The sequence below is a fragment of the Macaca fascicularis genome, chromosome 5 (assembly GCF_037993035.2).
Source record: "Macaca fascicularis isolate 582-1 chromosome 5, T2T-MFA8v1.1".
Lineage (NCBI taxonomy): Eukaryota > Metazoa > Chordata > Mammalia > Primates > Cercopithecidae > Macaca > Macaca fascicularis.
In genome coordinates this window covers 57,889,280-57,913,862 of record NC_088379.1, presented here as the reverse complement: position 1 = coordinate 57,913,862, position 24,583 = coordinate 57,889,280, and the positions used below count along the sequence as shown (strand labels likewise).

General features: G+C 40.3%; 1 protein-coding gene across 3 annotated transcripts in view; it reads right to left on the bottom strand.

The window, feature by feature from the left end:
• Nucleotides 1–24,154, bottom strand: part of SDAD1 (SDA1 domain containing 1) — a 37,909-nt gene extending 13,755 nt beyond the window's left edge. The window contains exons 1-13 of one of the 3 annotated variants that reach the window (XM_065544546.2): nt 23,977–24,154; nt 22,072–22,220; nt 15,204–15,308; nt 14,641–14,739; nt 11,234–11,344; nt 8,518–8,589; nt 8,338–8,438; nt 6,612–6,669; nt 5,904–5,978; nt 4,215–4,316; nt 3,170–3,239; nt 2,156–2,259; nt 158–215 (exon numbers count right to left, since the gene is read on the bottom strand). In XM_065544546.2, the coding sequence (XP_065400618.1) occupies nt 158–215; nt 2,156–2,259; nt 3,170–3,239; nt 4,215–4,316; nt 5,904–5,978; nt 6,612–6,669; nt 8,338–8,438; nt 8,518–8,589; nt 11,234–11,344; nt 14,641–14,739; nt 15,204–15,308; nt 22,072–22,077 (961 nt within the window). In that variant the 5' untranslated portion in view covers nt 22,078–22,220; nt 23,977–24,154. Of the gene's footprint in view, nt 1–157; nt 216–2,155; nt 2,260–3,169; nt 3,240–4,214; nt 4,317–5,903; nt 5,979–6,611; nt 6,670–8,337; nt 8,439–8,517; nt 8,590–11,233; nt 11,345–14,640; nt 14,815–15,203; nt 15,309–22,071; nt 22,221–23,976 lie in introns of all 3 variants that reach the window. The other 2 variants (XM_005555027.5, XM_005555023.4) reach the window with 2 other exon arrangements.
• Between the last annotated feature and the right edge of the window lie 429 nt (nt 24,155–24,583).

Here is a 24,583-nt window from a genome sequence, read left to right as displayed (position 1 = left end):
ACCCATGGCAAACTCTAGAAAGAAAACAAGGGCTTCTCTCCACTTCTCTAATGTAGAGCACACTGCACTCCTGTCTTTAGTGATTCCAGAACAAAAAACTTTGCATGTTTATTCTATTACCAAGGCCACCAAAGAAACATGGCAAGTGGAGGCTTACCTCTTTGGTGGGGCTGCAGAAACCTTTGCAAAAAGGGATAGAAATTGAAGAGGAAGAGCTGTGGAGAGAAAACCGACTTTAATACTGATGCAACTGACACTATGGAGTTCCATTTCTTCTCAATGCAAATATATCACCAAGCTCAACTAATTGGTGAACACTTTTGTTTTTTTCTCAGTAAGCAATCATGCCCTAGGATGATTCAATATGCTGTATTAACCAAGGCTAGGAACTCTCTCAAATGAGGCTATGCTGCTATCCTCATTATGTAAAGGCGGAAGCAAGTATATGCAGAGTGAACTAGGGGAAGGAGAGGTAAACAAAATGTAACATTCTTCTACTTTTAAAACCGGTGTGGCTGCAGAAACTAACTTTTTGGTGTTCTAAGGAGAGGGGGTTATAGGAAGGAACAGCACTGATACCAAGGCTCCAAAACAACAGACAAGATCGGAATTCAAATCTGAATGGCACCGAGTATAATTTAATCAGCAAAGCTCACTTCTGGTTATATTCTTGTACACCACCAGTCCAACCACACGGAAGGAGTTACTCTGTGCACCATAATTCAGAGGGAAAACATTAACACTCTGAAGTCCATCTAAACAAAGGTGACCAAGGTTATTAAGGAAATGGTAATGTTTAACTTCAAGATGAGAAACTGGAAATAAACTGGTCTTTTTCAAGGTTCATCAGTTAGGTGGGAATAAACTAATTTTTTCTATTTTAGCCACAGAGCAAAAGTAGGATGGCCACTGAGAAGTTGTAGGGAAGACTTTGGTTGAACATAATCATGGATGTTCAATTGTAGTCAGTTGTGAAACTCCGGTATCATTTCCCTGGAATCATGCTTAAATCACAGATCACTTTTGCTTTCCTATAGAGCTTAAATTCAGTTTGAATGAAATTGCTGCACAAATGTAACAAGAACTGATCCTACACTGGGACTACAGCCATGGAGAAAAAGCAATGTAGTCGTAAAATGTTAACAGGTTTTTCTCAGAGAAAGGACGCAACTACTTTCACTCGTGTACTTTCATTTTCAACTCGATATATGTCTATATTGTTTGAAGTGTTTTTCTTTTCTTTTTGTTTTTTTTTAAAATTGATGTTCAGAGCAGCACCAGTCACAAGATCAAAATGATAAGGAAAAATCTTAATGTCATTTCTTCATGGCTTAAATTTCTGGGTATCTCTTTTTCTACAATGGCATCTAGTCTAACAGTATATGTAAAGTTCCCATATATATACCACTAAGGAGCTCTTGCAACTAACATTTGCAAACACAACAATTTCGTACTAGAGGGATCTGGGAGTCAGGAAAGCCAAGAAGGGTTAAACAAACAGTGAGATGTAGTAAGTCAATTAAAATATGTGCATTATACTGGCTCAAGAAAATGTGTATGTGCAACAAAGTGAACAAAAAGAAAGTAAAAAAGCAGAACAGGCTGGGTGCAGTGGCTCACGCCTGTAATCCCAGCACTTTGGGAGGCCGAGGTGGGCAGATCACAAGGTCAGGAGTTCGAGACCAGCCTGGCCAATATGGTGAAACCCTGTCTCTACTAAAAATACAAAAAAACTAGCCGGGTGTGGTGGCGTGCGCCTGTAGTCCCAGCTACTTGGGAGGCTGAGGCAGGAGACTCACTTGAACCCAGGAGGTGGATGTTGCAGTGAGCCGAGATTGTGCCACTGCACTCCAGCCTGGGCAACACAGAGAGAGTCTGTCTCAAAAAAAAAAAAAGAAAAAGAAAAAAAAAAAAAACAAAACAGAGAATAAAGTAGTCTGTCCATAAATGGAATATATGTACAAATTAACATCTACATTACTGCAAAGAAAATGAAGTGATTAGTCATTTTCAGAGATGTTATTCTTCTGTAAATTTTATGTGTTTAAATGTATGAGGGATAAAATTAAGCCACTGCTCTACCTAATGGCTTTTCTTTTACCATGGTAAATTCTACTTCAAATATTCACCAAGAGAAACATAATATAATTCAAACCTCATGAATTCCCACCAATCTGGAGATGAGGTTCATGAGCATCATCTTTACTTCAAACCTCTCCTTACAGCACTCAAGCTGCTTTAGTAGTTTTTCTGCAAAATCTGGCAAGGAGAGGATGAAAGAAGTACATTGTGAGTCCATGGTCTATATGACATTTATGTAACAGGCATAAGAAAAGGCAGTAGTTAGATCAGTGAATAGTTTGACAAACAGGTGAATATATCAATATATATAATGGTGCCCAAAGTTAAATCTTAACAATTCCCAAGTTTTTTAGTATCAACATTTAGAGTGACTGTTTGACAGGTGCTCGCTTCACTTAACAGTTCTCCAGAGCCTTGCTTCTTAAAGGGGTAGTCCACAGACCAGCAGCTGCTGGTCCACCTGGGAGGCTTGCTGGAAATGCAGAAGCTCAGGCCCCACCTCCCCAGGTGATCCGTATCTACAGGCAAGTTTGAGAAACACCGATCTACAGCAGGGGTCAGCAAATCTTGCCATACATTAGAGTACTGAGAGCCCCAATGCCCAGCTACACCCCATACCAACTAAATTAGATTCTCTGGGGATAACAGGACCCAAGCATCAGCAGTTTTTATAAATTCGCCAGGTGAGACCAATGTGTGGCCTAGTTTGAGAAATAGTGTTCTCGAACAAGGTTTCCCATATTTTTGGTTTCCACAGACTAGCGTTTTTTTTTTTGTTTGTTTTTTAAAAAAAGGACCAACAAAAGACTGCCAGTTTATTTGGTCAAGTACAATACCCTATTACAATTGTGTTGTTAAAAACATGAATCTCAGAAAGACCTGTTTTTCCATATTTTTCTTGTTCTGTGATAGACTGGGAATCATTGCTTTAGAAGATGATTTTGTAGGTTACAACCAACTAGTAACAACTAAGCATTTATTGACTGTTAAATGCCAGGGATCTTATATTCCCTGAAAACCCCAAAGGCAGGAAATAAAATAGGCAAAGGAAAGGCCAACAAGGATCTTGGGAGTCATAATTACATACCTTGGGGATCATGAATCAAGTGAATGGCTGAAAAGTTAAACACCTCTGGTTTTTTCTTCTTTTTTTGTTTCTGAAAGGGAGAAGAAATACATTTTCAGTCTGAGTTACAGTGATGATGCCCTTAGAACTTAATGCGCTAATAAGGCTGTTATAAGTCCATTAGACTCCTTAAAAAGAAAAAAAACTTTGTTCTAAAAACATTTTCAACTAGAAGAATTAAAGTTGGTTTTTGCCTTTTAAGATTAAATGTGGGGAATGTGTTCCAACCATTAGCACCTATGAGACTTACAGGAATTAGGAAATGCAAACATTAATAATATGGGTTTGGCTCTGTGTCCCCACCCAAATTTCATCTCAAACTGTAATCTCTGCATGTCGAGGGAGGGACCTGGAGGGAGGGACCTGGTGGGAGGTTATTGGATCATAGGGGCAGTTTTCCCCATGCTATTCTCATGATAGTGAGTTCTCACAAGATCTGATGGTTTAAAAGTATTTGGCAGATCCCCTGTAGTGCACTCTCTCTCTCCTGCAACCATGTAAGACAAGCCTTGCTTCCCCTTTGCCTTTCGCCATGATTGTAAGTTTCCTGAGGCCTCCCCCACCATGCAGAACTGAGTCAATGAAACCTCTTTCCTTGATAAATTACCCAGCCTCAGGCTGTTCTTTATAGCAGTGTGAAAACGAACTAATAAAATTAATAAACACATAAGGGCAAAATTAATGACTTTCAAAATAATCATTACAAAAATATTGAATGTACTGCATTTATGTACTCTTCTGACAAAACATGTCTAGAAAAGATACCATAATACAAGCCACCTTGATCAGAATAAGTAAAAAGTGAATTTAATTAAACTAATTTATCCAAGTCACCGATTTTGCTAGAGCTGAATACATTTTATTCATCTAAAATATTAGTGCTGAAAAATTCATCACACATTTCTAAGTTTTCTGAAAATGGTACTCTGATTTTAAATTCTTAAAAGCTCTGGCTAAAAACAACATATTCTTCACTCCTATTTCATTTTCCAGATACAAGTCCCACCTTGAGCACTTTCATTGCCTTTTCCAACTTTTTCTTGTTTTTGGAACTTTTCTTCCCTGTAGCATATTGTACTAGCAGGTCTCTTGCTGTTGGTCCATCATCCTAAAGAAGAAATTACTTTGTAAAATTTGTAAATAAGGAAAATCTGCATAGAATGAAAGAGTAAACCTTTCAGTCCCTTCTTGGTTCTTATACTCTTTGCACACAGCTATTAAAAATGAATACTACTTTTAGGCTAGGCGCGGTGGCTCATGCCTGTAATCCCAGCGCTTTGGGAGGCCAAGGTGGGTGGATCACTTGAGGCCAGGAGTTTGAGACCAGCCCGGCCAACATAGCAAAACTGTGTCTCTACTAAAAACACAAATACTTAGCTGGGCTTGGTGGCGCACACCTGTAATCCTAACTACTCAGGAGGCTGAGGGAGGAACATCACTTGAGCCCGGAAGCGGGAAGTTACAGTGAGCTGAGATCATGCCAATGCACTCCAGCCTGTCTCATAAAAAAAAAAGAAAAAAAAAAAAAAAAAACCCAAAACAAAACAAAACAAAAAAAATCAGTGGAAAAAACATGCCTATGTGTGCACAAACAGGTACATACAAAGATTTTCACTGCAGCACTAATTTTTTTTTTATTTTTTGAGATGAAGTCTCATTCTGGCACCCAGGTTGGAGTGCAATGGCGTGCTCTCAGTTCACTGCAACCTCCACCTTCCAGGTTAAAGCGATTCTCCTGCCTCAGCCTCCCAAGTAGCTGGGATTACAGGTGCACACCACCATGTCTGGCAAATTTTTGTATTTTTAGTAGAGACAGGTTTCACCATGTTGGCCAGGATGGTCTTGTACTCCTGACCTCAAGTGATCTGCCCACCTCAACCTCCCAAATTGCTGGGATTACAGGTGTGAGCCATTGCACCCAGCCCTCATTTTTCCTTTAAAAACTGTTGTCGGGCAACCCACTCGGGTCCCCTTCCACGCTGTGGAAGCTTTGTTCTTTCGTTCTTCACAATAAACCTTGCTACCACTCACTGTTTAGGTCCGTGCCATCTTTAAGAGTTGTAATACTCACTGTGAAGGTCCGTGGCTCCAAAACGAAAAACAAAGCAAAACAAAACAAAACAAAAACTGTTTTCTTCCTTTACAAATATGTACATAGTTTACTACGGCATATGTATTCCCACTGCCCTATTCTGAAATAAGTATCATTTGCTTTTAGAGAGTTTCTCTCTTTTTGTTATTTAGGTTGCCATTTACAGTAAAAATATATACACTGTTTAAAAGATGTTATCACATATTCCAGTACTTTGGTTACCAAAATACTAAAATGGGGAAGAATAATTTTTTTTTTTTAGAAATTATTACTTTAATATTTCATGCCATCATGAATCTTGATTTTTTTCTTCCTCAAAAATATGGTGGTGACAATTTTCATCCTAAATTTACATAGTGAGATATAGGTATAACTTTAGAACTAAGATCAAGGTCAAATAAATCTGTTTTATTAATTATTTAACCAATCTTACTGAATACAAGTGACAAATTCCAAGTAGAGTAAAATAGCATGGCAGAATTAAATAGAAGGGCAAAGGTGTCATCTAAGTTCCATTCTAACTTCAGCAGTCATAGACATTACAATGTGCACTCCGAGCCATAATGAAAGGTAAGATTCAGAAGCAGCTATGATTAAACTAACCTCAGATTCAGAGTCACTGTCCTGTTTTTCTTCTTCATCTTTCCCAAGAAAGAATGTCAAAGCGGCAACTAATATCTAAAGACCAATGAGAAAAAAGTCAGCTACTTGATTCAGCTTAAAACAAAGAATAAATCCTTTTGACCATGCTTTATACACATGCATGAACTAAGATCTAAAAAACAAATTCAAAGAGTGGTGGGATTTTTGCTCATTTTTTCTTAATTACAATTGTTTTTATGTTATTTCTCTAATAAATAGTCAATTTAAAAAACTAGATAAACACTGCTAGGCTGTATATAGTCATCCTTCAAGACTGTCAAGAATTACTACATCCCCTATAAGAAAAGTGACATTATAGCCCTTCTAACAGACAAAAGTCAAACATTGACCTTAAATTTCTTTTAGCAGTGCCTAAGCCCAATAGAAATCAAGAATCACAAGGGAAAACATTAAAAAACCACTGAGGCTATCATTTATTACATAACAATTTTAAAACTCATAATTCTATTGACTCTTAAAGTTCAGATGACCCAGGAAAGCAGTATAGGAACCAAGAAAGCATCACTTAACATAAACTGCACATCTGCACATCACTGCACGCCTGGTGTGCAGGCATGCAGTTTATGCTGAGTGATGCTTTCTTCTAACTGCGTGCAGAAAGCAGACTACCCACAGACAGAGCTTACACACAGCCCTACGGGCGCTCACCTTGGTGACCTTAGAGAAACATGCAGTTGTGATAACATTGACAGTTTTGGCATCATTCCTGGGGGAAGACAATGAATGCTTTGAAGTAAATTTTCATTCTACTGTATTTCATAGCACAGAAAATGGCACAAAATGAACAATATAACAAATGTCTGTGACATACCAGAATTCCCAAATTGTCATATTTCAAAAAGATATGGGTTGCTAAATTAGTCAACCACAAGTAAAACATTTCATTAGATTTTAGCCCAGACTTATGACAAAATTTGCAGCCATTAACATGGAGTATTTAAAGAATTTTTAATGATGTAGGAAGCTAGTCAAGTGAAGAGAAAAAAAAAAAAAAAAACAACTGAGAAGGTCTGGGACAATGGCTTGTGCCTGTAATCCCAGCACTTTGGAGGGCCAAGGCAGGCGAATCACTGGAGGCCAAGGAAGAGTTCAGGTCCAACCTGATCAACATAGTGAAACCCCATCTCTACTAAAAATACAAAAAAATTAGCCAGGCATGGTGGTGCGTGCCTGTAATTCCAGCTACTTGGGAGGCTGAGGCAAGAGAACTGCTTCAACCCAGGAGGCAGAGGTTGCAGTGAGCCAAGATCACACCATTGTACTCCAGCCTGGGCAACAGAGCAAGACTTTGTCTCAAAAAAAGAAACAAAAAACAATAATAATCGAGAATTTAAAAACTATAATATATAGGCTGGGTGCAGTGGCTCACACCTGTAATCCCAGGGCTTTGGGAGGCCAAGGCAGGTGGATCACGAGGTCAGGAGATCGAGACCATCCTGGCCAACATGGTGAAACCCTGTCTCTACTAAAGTACAAAAAAAATTAGCCAAGTGTGGTGGTGCGTGCCTGTAGCCCCAGCTACTCAGGAGGCTGAGGCAGGGAAATCGCTTGAACCCAGGATGCAAAGGTTACAGTGAGCCCAGATCATGCCACTGCACTCCAGCCTGGTGACAGAGCAAGAGTTTCTCAAAATACATAAATAAATAAATAAATAAATAAATAAATAAATAAATAAATAAAACAATTTAATTAAAAAATAAAAAATAAATGATTAAAAACTATAATATAGAAAAATTTCAACCATATTTAAAAATTCACATTGAACAAAAGACTGGGTGGAAATACCATAAATACTAACAGTAGTTGATTAAAACCACTTTTTAAATTTCTCCAAATTTTTTGCTGTAATGAATATTACTTTTATAGTAAAATAAGTCAATAAGAAAAGCAAAAGAAATGAGTTGGGGACACTGTATCAACAAACTGAAGTATATAAGGCATGATATTTTATATAAATAGGATGAACTGACTTGAAAATCTTCAGAGTGGCAGAAGAGAGAGCACAGATTTTGGAGTCAGTTAGATCTGGGTTTGAATTTCAGCTCTGCCTCTTAACAGCTAAACTTTTACTAACTCTAAGAACTTCCATGTCATTACCTATAAAATGGGGATAATTCCACATAAGCCACATCTTCTGTTCTCAAGCTGTTCTAAGTGAGGTCCTGTCAAAGTGCCCAACCTCAGTAGATGCTCAAGAAATGATAACCAATGTTATTAGTCATTTGAATTGCCTCTATTTTTACTTCCAACTTCAATCCATGACAGAGGTATATTAAAGAGCTCAAACTCAAGAAAAGTATTTGTATATGTGCTTTGTATTAATTACAAATGAAAAAAGAGTCTACTTCTCATAAGACAAATATATATACACTACCAGATGTTCCTTCTGTAGAGTTCAATCATTACATCTAAAGACATCTTGGCTGCGGTTGCATTGCTATCTCTTAACATGGTGTACATGAAATTTTGCAATACCTGAAGAAAAGGAGGAGAAAGAAGACTTAATACACTGATGGTACAATGCTGCAAAAATGGAAAACAGAAGAGTACTTACTACATTCACTTTATTGTTCTTGTGTTTTGCGTTTATATTCTTGATATCAGTCACAATATGTGTGTATAAAGTCTGAGGAAAAGAAACAAAAACATATACATTAAACCTAACCAACATTTTTAACCTTGCCATATTTGGAGAACAGTATGAAAATACAGGATGACTTAATTTTACCTATTTTTCATTATATCACAAAAGAAACCCAAACCAAGCAAAAAAACAAAAAAAGCAACTACAAAGCAAAGCAAAGTTGTCCTTAAGAGGTTAAACATGGAGTTTCATGTAATACAGCACAATTCTCCTAGGTATATATCCAAGAAAATGAAAACATCAGTGTTCATACAAACGTTCATAGCAGCCTTATTCAGTGGCCAAAAAGTGAAATAACTTAAGTTTCCATTAACTGATGAATGGATAAACAAAATGTGTTATATCTACACAATGGAATATTATTTGGCAACGAAAAGGAATAAAGTACTGATATGCGCTACAATGTGAATGAATCTTGAAATTCAATATGAATGAAACTTGAAAACATTATGCTAAGTGAGAGAATCTAGTCACTAAAGACCACATATTGTATGACTCCACTTATATAAAATTTCCAAAGCACACAAATCTATAGTGACCCAAAGTAAACTGGTGATTACCTAGAGCTAAAGGGGATGAGGAACAGGATTAACTGTTACTTGGAATAGAGTTTCTTTTGGGGGTGACAAATGTTCAAAAATTGATTGTGGTGATGGTTGTACCACTCTGTCAATACACTAAAAAACACTGAATTGTATACTTTAAGTGGATGAATTTTACGTAAATTATACCTCAATAAAAGTGTTATTAAAAAAAATGCTCCAATTTACTAAGCACCTAACTGCATGCAGGAAAATACTGTGAATGCACATATCACTGGTGCCCACACCATGCTCCCATGGACCACTTTCATTCCACAAATTAGACTGTGGGCGGCAAGCCACCCTGGTGCCGAGGTAAGAGACCGAGGGCACCAGCTGTTCCAGTATAATGAGGAAAATATATATAATAAGAACAGTTGTACTAAAAATAGCTTATAGATATGATTACTTATGAATAATGTTAATAATTAATTTGTAGCACTACTCTTTATTCCAGTATTATAATAATCTTTGCTCTACAATTATAACCTAGGAAAAACCAGGCCATACAGAGATAGGAGCTGAAGGGACACGGTGAGAAGTGACCAGAAGACAAGTGTGAGCCTTCTGTTATGCCTGGACAGGGCCACTAGAGGGCTCCTTGGTCTAGCGGTAACACCAGCGTCTGGGAAGATGCCTGTTACCTAGCCGACCTTGGTCTCGCAGTAGCGTCAGTGCCTAGAAAAGGCACACATTACTTAGCAGACTGGGAAAGGGAGTCTCCCTTTCCCCGGGAGAGTTAGAGACGACTGGTCTGCCACCTCTTGTAGAGGGCCTGATATCAGTCAGGCCCGCCTGCAGTCATCCGGAGGCCTAACTGACCCCCTGTGATGCTGTGCTTTAGCGTGACGCTCCTGATCCACTTTCATGTTCCACCCTGTACACCTGGCTCCGCCTTTTAGATAGCAGTAGCAGAATTAGTGAAAGTACTAAAAGTCTTTGAAATGCAGAAGTAATGGTGTAAGCTGTCTCCCTGTCCAGTGGAAATATGACTCATGTGACCTTACCTATCATTGGAGATGGCTCACACTCCTTACCCTGCCCCCTTGCCTTGTATCCAATAAACATCAGCACAGCCTGGCGTCGAGGGCCACTACCGGTCTCTATGTCTTGATGGTAGTGGTCCCCCAGGCCCAGCTGCTTTTCTTCTATCTCTTTGTCTTGTGTCTTTATTTCTACAATCTCGTCTCCGCACATGAGGAGAAAAACCCACAGACCCTGTAGGCCTGGCCCCTACATTAGGCCAAGAAGTACGACTGCTAAAATCAAACAGTGGTAGTCTCTTAATACTTTGAAAAAAATTTTAAATTAATTAATGTAAACTTAAGTTTTTCTTTCCTTTTTTTCTTTAAATACAGAAGGGGTCTTTCTATGTTGCCCAGGCTGGTCTCAAACTCCTGGCCTCAAGTGATTCTCCCACCTCAGCCTCCCAAAATGCTGGTATTACAGATGTGAGCCAGTGTCCAGCCAAGTTTTTCCGTCTTAAATTTCTTTCATAAATCTTCAGCTTCTAGTGTTATATAACCAAATGCAAATTTGTGGGAACATGTTAATAACAACAAAAAAGTTTTGTGTGGGGGAGTGGGCCAGTTATAGCTGTGAGTACCAATGTCCTGATTTGGCCAGCCAGTATGGTGCAGCAGTAAAAGGCTTGGGTTCTGGAACCAGAGCCTGGGCTTATATCCAATCCCACCACTAAGAAGCAGTGTGAGAGTGGGCAAGTTACTCTCTCTCTCTCTTTAACCTCAGCCTTTTCATCTGCAAAGTAAGAATAATAATAATGAGGATCCCTCTCTCATAGGGCTTTGTGAGTAAATGAGTAAATACACAAAAGCTCTGAGAGCAGTGCCTGGCACAAAGTATGCACTCAATAAATGCTGGCTATTAACACCATACTGCATGTACACATGGTTGCTTTTTTTTTCTGTTAAAGTAATTGTAATTCTTAACTGTATCCAACAATGTAAAGCATCGATAATTCAAGGGACAACAAAATTTTATGTTGCCTCAAGGAAAATTCAGGGAAATTTTTTTTTGCTCTTTACCTTTCGCAGAAGCTTATCATGGCAACGTAGAAGTTCAAAGAAGAGTTCTAGCAGGCTTGATGGATTGATGAGATTCTTATTTCTCAGCAAGATCAAAGCTTTGCAAAATGTCTCGGGAAGAAAAAAAAATACCATAAGACAATGGTAAAGTTAACAAGGTGAGAAAATAGAGCATATATGTCCCAAGACCTTAATGTCTTTTACTAACTAGATACTATTGTAGGATTCAGAACAGTCTCTGCCTTCATGGAGCTTACACTGGGGATAGAGCAGAACGGAGGACAGACAAGTCAAGTAAGCACATAAAAAGTGGGATCTAAGAAAATAAGTGTCATGCAGGAAGTAAACAGGTTTATGTAATTGATAAATAGTGACTGAGGGAGGGCCACAGGGAGGTCAAGTAAGATCTCTTTGTCGTGTCACCATATGGCAAAACCCTGAATCCATGAAGACAGGTGGGATAACAACATAATACACTAAATTGGAATAATCAATGCGAGTTTGTGACCTTATGAGGCATTCTTTTGACGTATCATCAGCACTAAGAATGGCCCAACAGCAGTTGTTGCACTTCTCCCCCACGCCTTTTTTTTTTTTTTGAGATGGGTCTCGCTATATCGCCTAGGCTAGTCTTGAACTCTTGAGCTCAAGTGATCCTGCTTCAGCCTCCTGATTAGCCAGGACTGTAGGTACTCAGCTATTATTATTATTTTTTTTTCTATTGTTAAGAGATAGAGTCTCATTATGTTGCCTAGGCTGGTTTCAAACTCCTGGAAACTCCTCAAATGATGCTCCTACTTCAGCCCCCTAAGTAGCTGGGATTACAGGCATGAGCTGAAGTGCCCAGCAGCAGTGGCACTCTTGCTTAACACCAATTCTTACATGTAGCCCTATCATCCAAATTTTGGCCTCGAATGTTCTCCTTCATTAGATGAAATACAATCCTTGAAGAACAGTTGATTCCAAGTCTTGGGGCAGGAAAAACGGTAAGAATAAATTTGGAACTATTTCTGCCAGAATTCAAGGATGCTTTCAAAAACAGGGGCAAGGCTGGACATGGTGGCCCACACCCATAATCTCAGCACTTTGGGAGGCTGAGGTGGGAGAATCACTTGAGGCCAGGAGTTCAAGACCAACCTGGGCAATGTATTGAGACCTTGTCTCTACAAAGAGAGTGTGGTGGCACACACCTTGTGGTCCTAGCTACTTGGGATGCTGAGGTGGGAGGACTGCTCGAGCCCAGAAGCTTGAGGCTGCAGTGAGCTAAGATTGTACCAGCCCGGGTAGCTAAGTGAGAGACCTATCTAAAAATAAAAAATAAAAAAATATATATAAAAAAATAAATTTTAAAAATCAGGGAAATTGCTAAAAGGACTAAGAAGCTCCCCCCGGCCAGGTGGTGACAATCTGAACATAAAGTAATTAAAATAATAATGCTCAAAAAAGTTTTAAAGTACATAAAAGGTAGTTATAATGTCAAAGGAATACATATAACTTGATTTTTGTTGATTTCAGTAGGTAAGAATTACCACACATGGCTATTTTATTTCTTCCAAAAAAATCCCACGTTTCTATCTGTGTAAGCAGGACAGAGTGAACAAAAACTTGGGAATGATTCAAAAAGTCTTGGAAAAATAGCAAATACACCAGGTGAAAGAAAGCACAGTGCTTGATAAGAATTGGTGGTTATCCCAATAACCAATTAAAAAGAGCTTCTTCCAGTGTGTTCAACGCTTCCTCTAAAGAGCAATGCTAACTATACAGACTCAATCCTTTATCTCCAGGCAAAGGAAATATCCTTTAGTTTTTAAAAACCTACTAATCATCATAAAGCACTATAAAGAAATATACATACACATTTTTTTCCATTTTAAAAAAAATTTAGAGGCAAGGTCTCGTTATGTTGCCTAGGCTGCAGTGTAGTGGCTATTCACAGGCACGCTCATATCACACCTCAGGCTCAAACTCCTGACCTCAAGCAATCCTCCTGCCTCAGCCTCCTGAGAAGCCGGGACTACAGGTACACCTGGCACATTTATTAATTTAATAATCCCCACAGACCAGTTTGGTGGGGTACTGCCAGGAAAATAAAACTTAAATCCTAATTACATGGAAAGCCATTAAGTCTCTATACCCAAAATATCAAATCTCTATGAGCTACAAGGACTTCAAGAGTAACATGACATTGGTAAAAGCCTTTAGACTAGGGGTTCAAGTTTGGAGTCCCTTGGGCTGTGCTGCCAGGTCCCATGTACCACTTGAGTGTCAATCAGTTGACAATCCAGAACCTGCAACCTTGGCTTGTATGAGATGGTATTCTTTTTCTTTTTGGCCTAATCAAATTACTAAAATCCTAAAGTAGTACAAAAATGATAGAAATATAAAAAACCTGAGAAAATCTAATGGAAAACAAAGATTAATCTAAAGACTTGGCATTTCTACAAGTTTTGCTACAGGATATTAGCAAGTTTTCTGATCATATTTGTGTACTTATCTGCTGTAAAGAGGTTTGAAAAGCAGACATATTAAATTTGGAAATGTCTTAGGTTGGGTTCCCTAGAATCAGAGACTGATTTATTACAAGTGATTTGTTGGGGGTATGATCTCAGAAAGGAAATGAAGGAAAGAGGATAGTGCAGAGACAAGCAAAGCAAAACAAGGATGTGTCCTTGACTGGAGACTAGCTTTAGTACCATCACAGGAAAGCACTGGAGCACAACCTGCAATGGAGTCAGAGCCACCCTGAGGTAATGCACTGGGCTTCTGTACCACATGATAATGGGCTGTGGGCTACTGGGGTAGGAGGACACCTCCCAGGCACTAGGACTCCGATTTAGCTGAGGACAATGTTTCAGAGAAAGGGCAGCTGAGGGCCACCAGTAGCTGACATTCACAATAAGTAGGGCAAATGGGTACACGGGCCTGGTAAAGGGAATGTCAGCCAGGACTCAACCTCAACCACTAAAGGGACAATGATGAAATGCTCAAACTGACTGTCTAATGGATAAGTTTACTAATTTAAGCATTATAAAAATGACAAGTTGTAATTAGGATTCTTCATGCATATGAGATGTGAACGACTAGAAGAAATCATCTACTCAAAAGGTTAAAGAGCATCCTGCAGGGTTAGTGTGCTAGAAGAATAGAAAGATCACAGTGTAGCTGAAAACAATAGGAGATCAGAAACACAGGCAGGAAGCAGATGATGCAGGCACCTTTGAGCCAGGTTATTAAGTTTCTGTTCTACTCTAAGTATAAATGAGAAACCATAGAAGGATTTTTAGGAAACGATATAATAATTTACATTTTCCAAAGAAAATTAGCAGAGAGGCTGTTCTCATTTAAATATATATGAACGCAGCACACATGAACACAGCACAATTTATTCATCCAACTACTGGTCCTACCATTCGAAGATCTGGATCCAATACGGTATGATTGCAGGAGAGAAGATCTTTCACCTCTTGAGGAAAATTACTTAGATACTCTGGGTAGCAGTGACTAATCTGTAACAAAGCAAAGGCTCTTCTGAAGTTTCTCTCTTTCTCTCCTATAATTCAGATGCACACATTTAGGATGTTCTGCAAAAGGAGAGTAAAAGGCTATGTTTCATAGAAGTAGATGGTTTCAAACAACCTTCTTTTCCTTCTACGTGTTAATTTCTCCAACACTTATTATAGTTTCTCTAGTCTTAGTAATATTTATGACATGATTTAGTACCTGCTTTTATGAAGAATTTGAAGAAAAAAAAAACAGTCTTAAAGTTTTGTCCTGGTTAGTTCTGCAAAAAGATTTAGTGACATTCTCTAACTCATGATAGGGAGAAAATAAAATTTGCAAAAAGGGAAAGCTAGAAACATATTTTAATTAAGTTCCCATTCCACAGTGGAATAAGGTTGAGTATTAGTGAAAAAAATATTTGGCAAACTGTGTGTATCACCGGTCTTTATTTAAGAAATTGTATTCTTACCTGTGCCATAAACATCACCAGCTCTGCTAGTTCTTTGCTGGGTTTATTTGGTTGCAATTTGAAAATCTCCACATTGGATTTGTAGTGATTATACTGCTGTAGAAACTGTAGAAAAATAAAATTTAAGTTTGTCACATTCTACTACATGACTTTCTCAGTGCAGAAATTCTTAGCAGAAACTGTTGACAATCACATGGAGAAAAACATATTACAAAAGTATATAAAAACACTCCTTTTGCCTTATCTGCATTCTTCAAAGTGCACTTTTTAAAGACCTGAGCACATCACAGATAATCTAAAGACCCTTTCCTTAGAATTATCATTACAAGTTTAGGCAGCACGGTGTAAGAACAGAGAAACATAAATCCCAAAATTCAGACTGTAGCCCTGTTCTGCCAATTACTATCTAAATGGTCCCTACTGCTGGGTGTAGTGGCTCACACCTGTAATCCCAGCACTTTGGGAGGCCAAAGTGGGTGGATCACTTGAGCCCAGGAGTTCGAGACCAAACTGGGTAACACAGGGAGACCCTGTCTCTACAAAAAATACAAAAATTAGCAGGGTGTGGTGGTGTGCATCTGTAATCCCAGCTACTCAACAGGCTGAAATGGGATAATCACTTGAGCCCAGGGAGGTTGAGACTGCAGTGAGCTATGATCATGCCACTGCGCTCCAGCCTAGGCAACAGAGAGACATCCTGTCTCACAAAATAAAAATAAAAATAAATGACCCCTACTACCATGTCCATGTATGCAGAGCACTCAAATCAGCAGTCAGAAATATAAATTACATCTCAAGTACATGAAGCTCTCCAGTCAAAATCCCCTCCAACCCCTTTTTGAAAATTATACTTTTAAGTTCTGGGATACATGTGCAGAACATGCAGGTTTGTTACGTAGGTATACATGTGCCATGGTGGTTTGCTGCACCCATCAACCTGCCATCTACATTAGGTATTTCTCCTAATGCTATCCCTCCCTAATGCTAACATAAACAGGGCCCGACCCTGACAGGCCCCAATGTGTGATGTTCCCCTCCCTGTGCCCATGCATCCTCACTGTTCAACTCCCACTTATGAGTGAGAGCATGCAGTGTTTGGTTTTCTGTCCTTGTGATATTTTGCTGAGAATGATGGTTTCCAAGTTCATCTACGTCCCTGCAAAGGACATGAACTCATCCTTTTTTATGGCTGCATAGTATTCCATGGTGTATATGTGCCACATTTTCTTTATCTAGTCTATCACTGATGGGCATTTGGGTTGGTTCCAAGTTTTTGTTATTGTGAATAGTGCCGCAATAAACATACATGTGCATGTGTCTTTATAGTAGAATGATTTATAATCCTTTGGGTATATACCCAGTAATGGGATTGCTGGGTCAAATGGTATTTCTGGTTCTAGATCCTTGAGGAATCGCCACACTGTCTTCCACAATGGTTAAACTAATTTACACTCTCACCAACAGTGTAAAAGCATTCCTATTTCTCCACATCCTCTTCAGCATCTGCTGTTTCCTGACGTTTTAATGATTGTCATTCTAACTGGCATGAGATGGTATCTCATCGTGGTTTTGATTTGCATTTCTCTAACGACCAGTGCTGATGAGCTTTTCTTCATGTGTTTGTTGGCCGCATAAATGTCTTCTTTTGAGAAGGGTCTGTTCAGATCCTTCGCCCACTTTTTGATGGGGTTGTTTGTTTTTTTCTTGTAAATTTGTTTAAGTTCCTTGCAGATTCTGGATATTAGCCCTTTGTCAGATGGACAGATTGCAAAAATTTTCTCCCATTCTATAGGCTGCTTATTCACTCTGATGATAGTTTCTTTTGCTTGCAGAAGCTCTTTAGCTTAATTAGATCCCATTTGTCAATTTTGACTTTTGTTGCCATTGCTTTTGGTGTTTTAGTCATGAAGTCTTGCCTGTGCCTATGTCCTGAATGGTACTACCTAGGTTTTCTTCTAGGGTTTTTATGGTTTTAGGTCTTACATTTAAGTCTTTAATCCATCTTGATTTAATTTTTGTATAAGGTGTAAGGAAGGGGTTCATTTTCAGCTTTCTGCAAATGGCTAGCCAGTTTTCCCAACACGTTTTATTAAATAGGGAATCCTTTCCCCATTGCTTGTTTTTGTCAGGTTTGTCAAAGATCAGATGGTTGTAGATGTGTGGCGTTATTTCTGAAGCCTCTGTTCTGTTCCATTGATCCATGTATCTGTTTTGGTACCTTAAGAAAAAACAAAAAACAAAAAAAAACCGAGGTCTCTGTAACCCAAGCTGGAGTGCAGTGGCACAATCATAGCTCACTGCCACCTCAAACTTCTGGGCTCAAGAGGTCCTCTTGCCTCAGCCTCCTAAGTAGCTGGGACCACAGACGTTCACCACCATGCCCGGCTGATTTTTCATTTTTATTTTTTGTAGAGATGGGGTCTCTTTATGTTGCCCAGGCTGGACTCAAAACTCCTGGCCTCAAGTGATCCTCTCACCTCAGCCTCCCAAAGTGCTGGGATTACAGGTGTGAGGCATAGCACCTGGCTCCCCTTTTAAGTATCAAGTAAAACTTTATGTTAGAGTTCTAGACAGGATGTGTTAACAGCCAATAGCAGTAGACGCATGGAAATAATAATAGCTTCCACTTATTCAGCATTTGTTATGTGCTAAGCTCCTCATGTACATCAACTCATTTACTTATGTTTAGTTGTACCAGCCACGTGATAATCAAATGTTGGAATTCACCAGGCCTCAGTTCCACAGTTCCATGCCTTACAGCTAACTACTCTCCACCCATACATAGTCCATGTCTTTAAATTATGTGACACACACACACTCTTTCTCATCATCCCTACCTGGTCCAGTGAACTCCCAATTCACATATCCAGTCACCCGTCTGACATCTCTGTTTAGGTGTCTAAACAGACATCGTAAACTTAGCATGGTCAAAAAATATAACTTGATTTCCCCAACAAAACTGCCAGGCCTCTAGCTTTTGCTAAGAACAGAAGTCAAGCCCCTACATGCTTCAGACAGAACCACTTCTCTCTTGACCCCACACCTCCACTGAATAGGAGTGAGGAGAGGGCTGCAGAACTCCTCATGCTCCTGACAAAATCCTTACCCCAGTTCTTCCCCTACCCCACCCATAGCCCAGCTAACACTATTTACCCACCTTGAGATGATCAGGACTAATCTCATTACACCCGTTATGTGCATCAGTCACCACAAGAGCCCAGTATTCTCTGGCCATCCCTCATCCCCCTCACTCTAATCCTCATACCACTAGAATCCTGAAACTCTTGGGGTGGGGCCAAGGCACCTGAATCTCTTTTAAACAGCCCAGTCATTCGGATGCTCTATGGGAACAGTGGTTTTCTCCTGACACACTGCTATATCGTTTCTTTCTCCCAGCATGGATGAGTCAGTAGGCATCCTCGTTTATCAGTGCTACTTCCAGAGCACTCATATCCCTCCAGATTAACATCCTTTCTCCTCCTTAACTGTACTCACCCCCAGCTTTGAATCTTATGCCACAAGACCCACTATTCCTCCCTGTAGTCATCTAAAGACTAGGGCTATCCTCACATTCCTTGAACATTTCAGCTCTTTGCTCACTGTCTTCTCACTCTCTATCACAATTCCTGTTACAATACTTGGTGATTTCGTATCCACATGGAGGATCTTTCCAATACCCTGGTCCCTCATTACCCTGACTTCTCCTCCTCTAATCATCTTGAACTTACTGTATCTTAGCACTCACTTCCATGGTCACACCCTAATTGTTGTCATTACCAATAACTATATTACAACTCCATAATCTCAACCAGAGGTATATTCCTCTCCAACCACATCTCCTATTTTCCAAACTCCAACGATCCTTCAATCTCATCAGAATCCATAGTCCACTAAGCCTACCACCTTTCCACTGCACCTAACTAACCCCCACCCCAACTTCCCTTCTCATCCAGCTTCAATTCCATGATCAATCACTACAATCACCTTAATGCATATACTTCAACTCACTTGCCCATTTCTCTCATCATTATACCCATTTGGTAAAATGCCCACCCTGTGCTTTCCCTCTCTACAGCTACGCTCCCAGAGCTGAACATGGTTGGAGAAAATCGGCTAATTGGTGTCATTTCATTTTTTTCATTTTAGTTTTTTTTTTTTAGAGCCAAGGTCTTGCTCTGTTGCCCAGGTTTCTGTGCAGCGGTGCTATCATGGCTCAATGCAGCATCAAACTCCTGGGTTTAATCAATCCAACTGCCCTAGCCTCCCAATTAGCTGGGCCTATAGGCATAAATTTGTAACTACAAACCTCAAATAAGCCCTGCATGTACTCCAGCAATCTGATTACATTTCTCCAGTCCCTTCACTTTCCCACTTTTCTGGACAACCATTTCGTAGTTTGCATTCTGTCCTCAAACCTCACTTTTTCCCTGTCCTCATTCTCAGCAGATGATCTTATCTCCAATTTCACCAGGAGTATAAGCAATCTGAGAATAATTTCCATTCAACCACCTATCTTCTCCTGTGCCCATATACTTTACCTTCTCTCCTATTACAAAAGCTATCAGGCCACCATCTAAGGCTAGCCCCTCCAGTTGTGCATTAGATTCTAAACCCTGTAACGTCACTCAATCAAGGTCTTTGCTTCACTAGTCCCCACTTCCCATTTCCTGCCTCAATAGGTTCTGCCCCATCAGTATATAGATATGCTGTTCTTTCTGCCATCTTAAAAACAAACAAACAAAGAAAACAAAACGGAAAAAAACCTTTCTTGGTTGGGCATGGTGGCTCATACCTATAATCCCAGCACTTTCGGAGGCTGAGGCAGAAAGACTGCATGGTTTCAGCTTGGAGACCAGCCTGGGCAACATAGCAAGATCTCATCTCCACAAAAAAAATCAGCTGGGAATGGTGGTTGCACACTTGTGGTCCCAGCTACCCAAGAGGCTGAGGTGGGAGGATTGCTTGAGCCCAGGAGGTTGAAGCTGCAGTGAGCCATGATCACACCACTGAACTCTGGCCTGGGCAACAGAGCAAGACTCTGTCTTGGAAAAAAAATATCCTTTCTTGATTCCACTTTACTCTGTACCTTCTACTCCATTTCTCTCTTCAGAAAAAGTCCTTTAAAGAGTTGTCCATATATCCATATATGTTGGCTAATTGCCCTCCTTTTTAAAAAAATCCTTTAAATTGAGATATAATTCATATACCATAAAATTTACCCTTTGAAAGTGTACAATTCAGTTCTTCAGTATATTCGCCAAGTTGTACAATCGTAAGTTTTTCATCACCACCAAAAGAAATCCATTAGCAGTTATTTCCTACACCCCTTATCCCCAACTCTGGCAACCACTAATCTACTTTCTGTCCGTATAGATGCACCTATTCTGGACATATTCTATTCGTATACATAGAATCATACTCCAATTGCTTTTAAACCTTCTGTAATCAGATTTTTGCACCCATTCCTCTTCCCAAACTGCTCATATCAGGGTAGCCAATGACATCCATGTCACTAATTTTTTGTTTTGTTTTTTCGAGATGGAGTTTCACTCTTGTTGCCTAGGCTAGGGTGCAGCAGCACGATCTCGGCTCACTGCAACCTCCGCCTCCTGGGTTCAAGCAATTCTCCTGCCTCAGCCTCTGCAGTAGCTGGGATCACAGGTGCCCGCCACCATACCCAGCTAATTTTTATATTTTTAGTAGAGATGAGGTTTCGCCATGCTGGTCAGGCCGGTCTTGAACTCCTGACCTCAGGTGATTCACCCACCTCGGACTCCCAAAGTGCTGAGACTACAGGTGTGAGCCACGGTGCCCGGTCCCATGTTGCTAAATTTAATGGTGGTCAACTTTCGGTATTCATCTTATTTGACTCATCAGCATCTGACATGCTTGGGCTCTCCCTCCCTTGGGAACATCCATACTCGGCTTCCAGAACACCTCATGGTTTTCCTCCTAACTTCACTGGCTGCTTTCTCAGTCCCTTTTCCCAGTTACTTAGAAACTCACTGGCCTCTAAATGTTGGGAATCCCCAGGGCTTTCTCTACCTATCCAATCCAGGATCTAATCACCCTTCTTACTACCTCCTGTTACCACCACCCTGGCACCACTCAACCCAGCATCATCTCTTGCTGTGGATAATTCCAATAGCTTATTATGCGGTGGCTCTGCTTCTCTCTTTGCCCTCCTACATACAGTCTATCCTCAAGTCAGAGTGATCTTGTTCTCATATAAGGTGGTTCATGTATTCTTCTGCTCAAAACCCCGTAAAGGCTTCCATCTCATTGGGAGGTAGAATCCCAAGTTCACCCCCTTTCCTCATTCCCCATTTGGAGCCACACTGGCCTTTATGTTCCTGAAACCTACCAGGCATACCTGCTCCAGAGTCTTTATATCTTCTGTTCCTTCTGCCTAGATCATTCTTCCTACACATATGCACAGCTCTCCCTCATGTCCTTCAGGTGTTCACTCAAAGATTACCATCTCAAGACCCTCCCTAACTATCCAATTTAAAACTGCAATAAACATCTCACCCCCAGCATATATCAGTACTTTCCTATTGTCTTTTTTTCACAGCACTTTTCATTATTTAACATACTATATTATTTGTTATTGTTTATCACCCCCTACTCGAATGTCATTTAATGAGCATATAATTTTTATCGGTACAGCTCAATATTATGTAGTCCCAGGGCCCAGCATTATGCCTTGCATATAGCAGGTGATTAACAGCATTTGTCAAATGAATGAACTTCAGTAAATGGCACTACCATCTACCCAGACACAAATAAAAAACTTGGGTGATCCTTCATTCCATCTTTTTTCCTTTTCCCCCATATCCACTCCACCAGAAGGCTCTATTAGCCCTACCTCCATGTAGAACAGCACCAATCTTTGTCCGTAATTCCAGTGACACCACAATCCCTTGCCTGGTTATTCTGAGATCCATTATATTAGTTACCCTGCTTCCAGTGTTGTTCCTCTACAAGCCATTCCACATGTTACTTCCAGAGTAAACTCTTTAAAAAATATAAATATAAGTCAGATCATGTCAATCTCCTGCTTAAAACTCTTCAATCACTCCCCAAGGCACTCAGAGTGAAATCTAAACTCGTTAACGGGGCCTAGAAGGCTCTGGATAATCTGATCCCTGCCTGCATTTCCTACATGATCTTCCACTGCTCTCTTCTATGCTGACTACACTTTAGCTACACTGGTTTCTTCTCTGCTTTTTTTCCACCAGTAGCTTCTGCACTTTCTATTCCCTGTACCTAGAATGCTCTTGACCTGCCTGGCTCAATATCATCACTGCAGAGCCACCTTCCCTGTTTACGGGGTCTAAACCAGCAGCCTCCAGTTCTAACCTATTCCCATCCAGTTTTACTTTCTTCATAGTCTCTACCATAGTAAGTCTACCCTCACTTGAATGTAAGTCCAAGAGAAGAATGCTTTCTTACCTGTCTTATTCATTACTGTACCCCAATGCCCACCTAGAATAACAACACACAGCAGGTATTATATATGTGATTTTGGATATATACTTAAGCGAATTAAAGAGGTAGTTATTATCCCCTTCTTACATATTAAAATACCCATGTAGGCTCAGCGATTAACCCGCTTCGGTTACACAACTGGTTAACAACAGAGTCAGGAGGACGAGTTATCTAACGGAATTATATGGACTCTCAACTTATCACTTTCTTTGCGAATGGCTATACAATGCTTTAAGCATCTCAAAGTCTTGCCTATGTTACTTAACTTCTTGTACTTGTTTCCTACTCTTTATTTCCACTATCTTGATCCTTGGAGAGGCTCTCTCTACTGGTGACCTAAGCCACTGAGATTGCCATGTGTTAAAAAGCACTCATAAAATATCTATATGTGAAAATTTGGGGGAGGAGGGAAGTGAGAAGGGCAATGAAAAAATGAGTAATTGTGTTAGCCATTCAACAAATCACAACCTGGTAGAAGCACAAACATGTAATTGCAGTAAATACCTAGCAGAGATACCTGTTTAATGCCTGTCTGATAAATGGGTGTCCGAAGGAAGCACCTGCCAGATTAATACATCAAAACCACTTTCATTTTGTCGGTACTGGGTTCAAACACCCCTAATGTTCACAACTTATATAAGGTTAGTGTACAACGCCCATCACAATGAGGGCCTAATTTTTCAACCTAATCTTTTCCCGAAGCAAATTCTGACATTCGAGTCATGCCAGTTTCCGGTAAGTTTGAATCCTGGCTTAACTACATATACTAAGCTCCCGAGTCTGTCCCTTGTGCTTGAGAAACCCCCACTCTTTCCTGGCACAGTCCACGGTACACAGCCGGCTCTCAGAAACGGACGTCAATCGAAAGCATTCTAACATACGATTCAATAAGGGTTACCGACTAATTCAAGTTTGGGATTTCTGAAAAAAGGTTGAGAAACCCGAGTGGAAGTTGGTGGTTGGGTGCGGCCCATCTCTCTCTCTCCACCTCCGTGCGGTCGGAGAAAAATATCTTAAAACAAAATGAGGTTTTAAAGGTGTTTCAGCGGCAGCAGGGTCTACAGGGCAGGTAGAAAATCCAAAGGGCAACAGATTTTCAAGAGGTGGGGAACGAACCGTAAGGCATGTCTCTTCCCCAACCCCTTCTCTCCTCTGGAGGGACCCCTGAACCTAACAGAATAGGCGGCGAGCCTGGATCCCAGCCCCACTCTAATGCTTTCCCCCACTGGCGTCTCAACTATCCACCATCCGGCCTCTAGCGTTTGCTGCGCCGCACTCCCACCTCCTCGATGTAGGCCGGCGGGTCTCGCTTGATCAGATTCTGTAACTGCGGCAGGTTGGTGGGCAGCTTGTTGTTGTTTCTGCTGGACATTTTGGCTGCAGACTAGCGTCGCGGCGAGCACTTTTAATAAAATTCAGACGGCCGGCCAGCTACAGCTTGGACTCGTGTTTCCGGGTATGACCGGAAACAGCACATGGGACGCTAGGCAGGGGACACCGTAGCGGTTCCTAAAGCGAATTATGCTACGGAAGCCTCAGAATGTCAAAATTATTCTCGTCGCCAAAATGCTCTGTGGTATATTGGAGAGCTATCCCCCCAGTGTCCCGCCCCTCGCCGTTGGGCATATGCTACTACTACTTCCCAGCGTTTCTGAAAGGATCTGAAATGTGAATTTTTTCACGTGTATTAGCATATGTCATCATCCCGACACCCATATGAAGCACAAAAATGAGGATTAATAGTTTGTTTTTAATCCCACTGTATAAAGTTAGAAACTCACTACTGTAATCCCAGCAGTTTGGAAGGCCAAGGCGGGCCTGAGGTTGGGAGTTCGAGACCGGCCTGATCAACATGGAGAAACCCAGTCTCTACTAAAATTACAAAATCA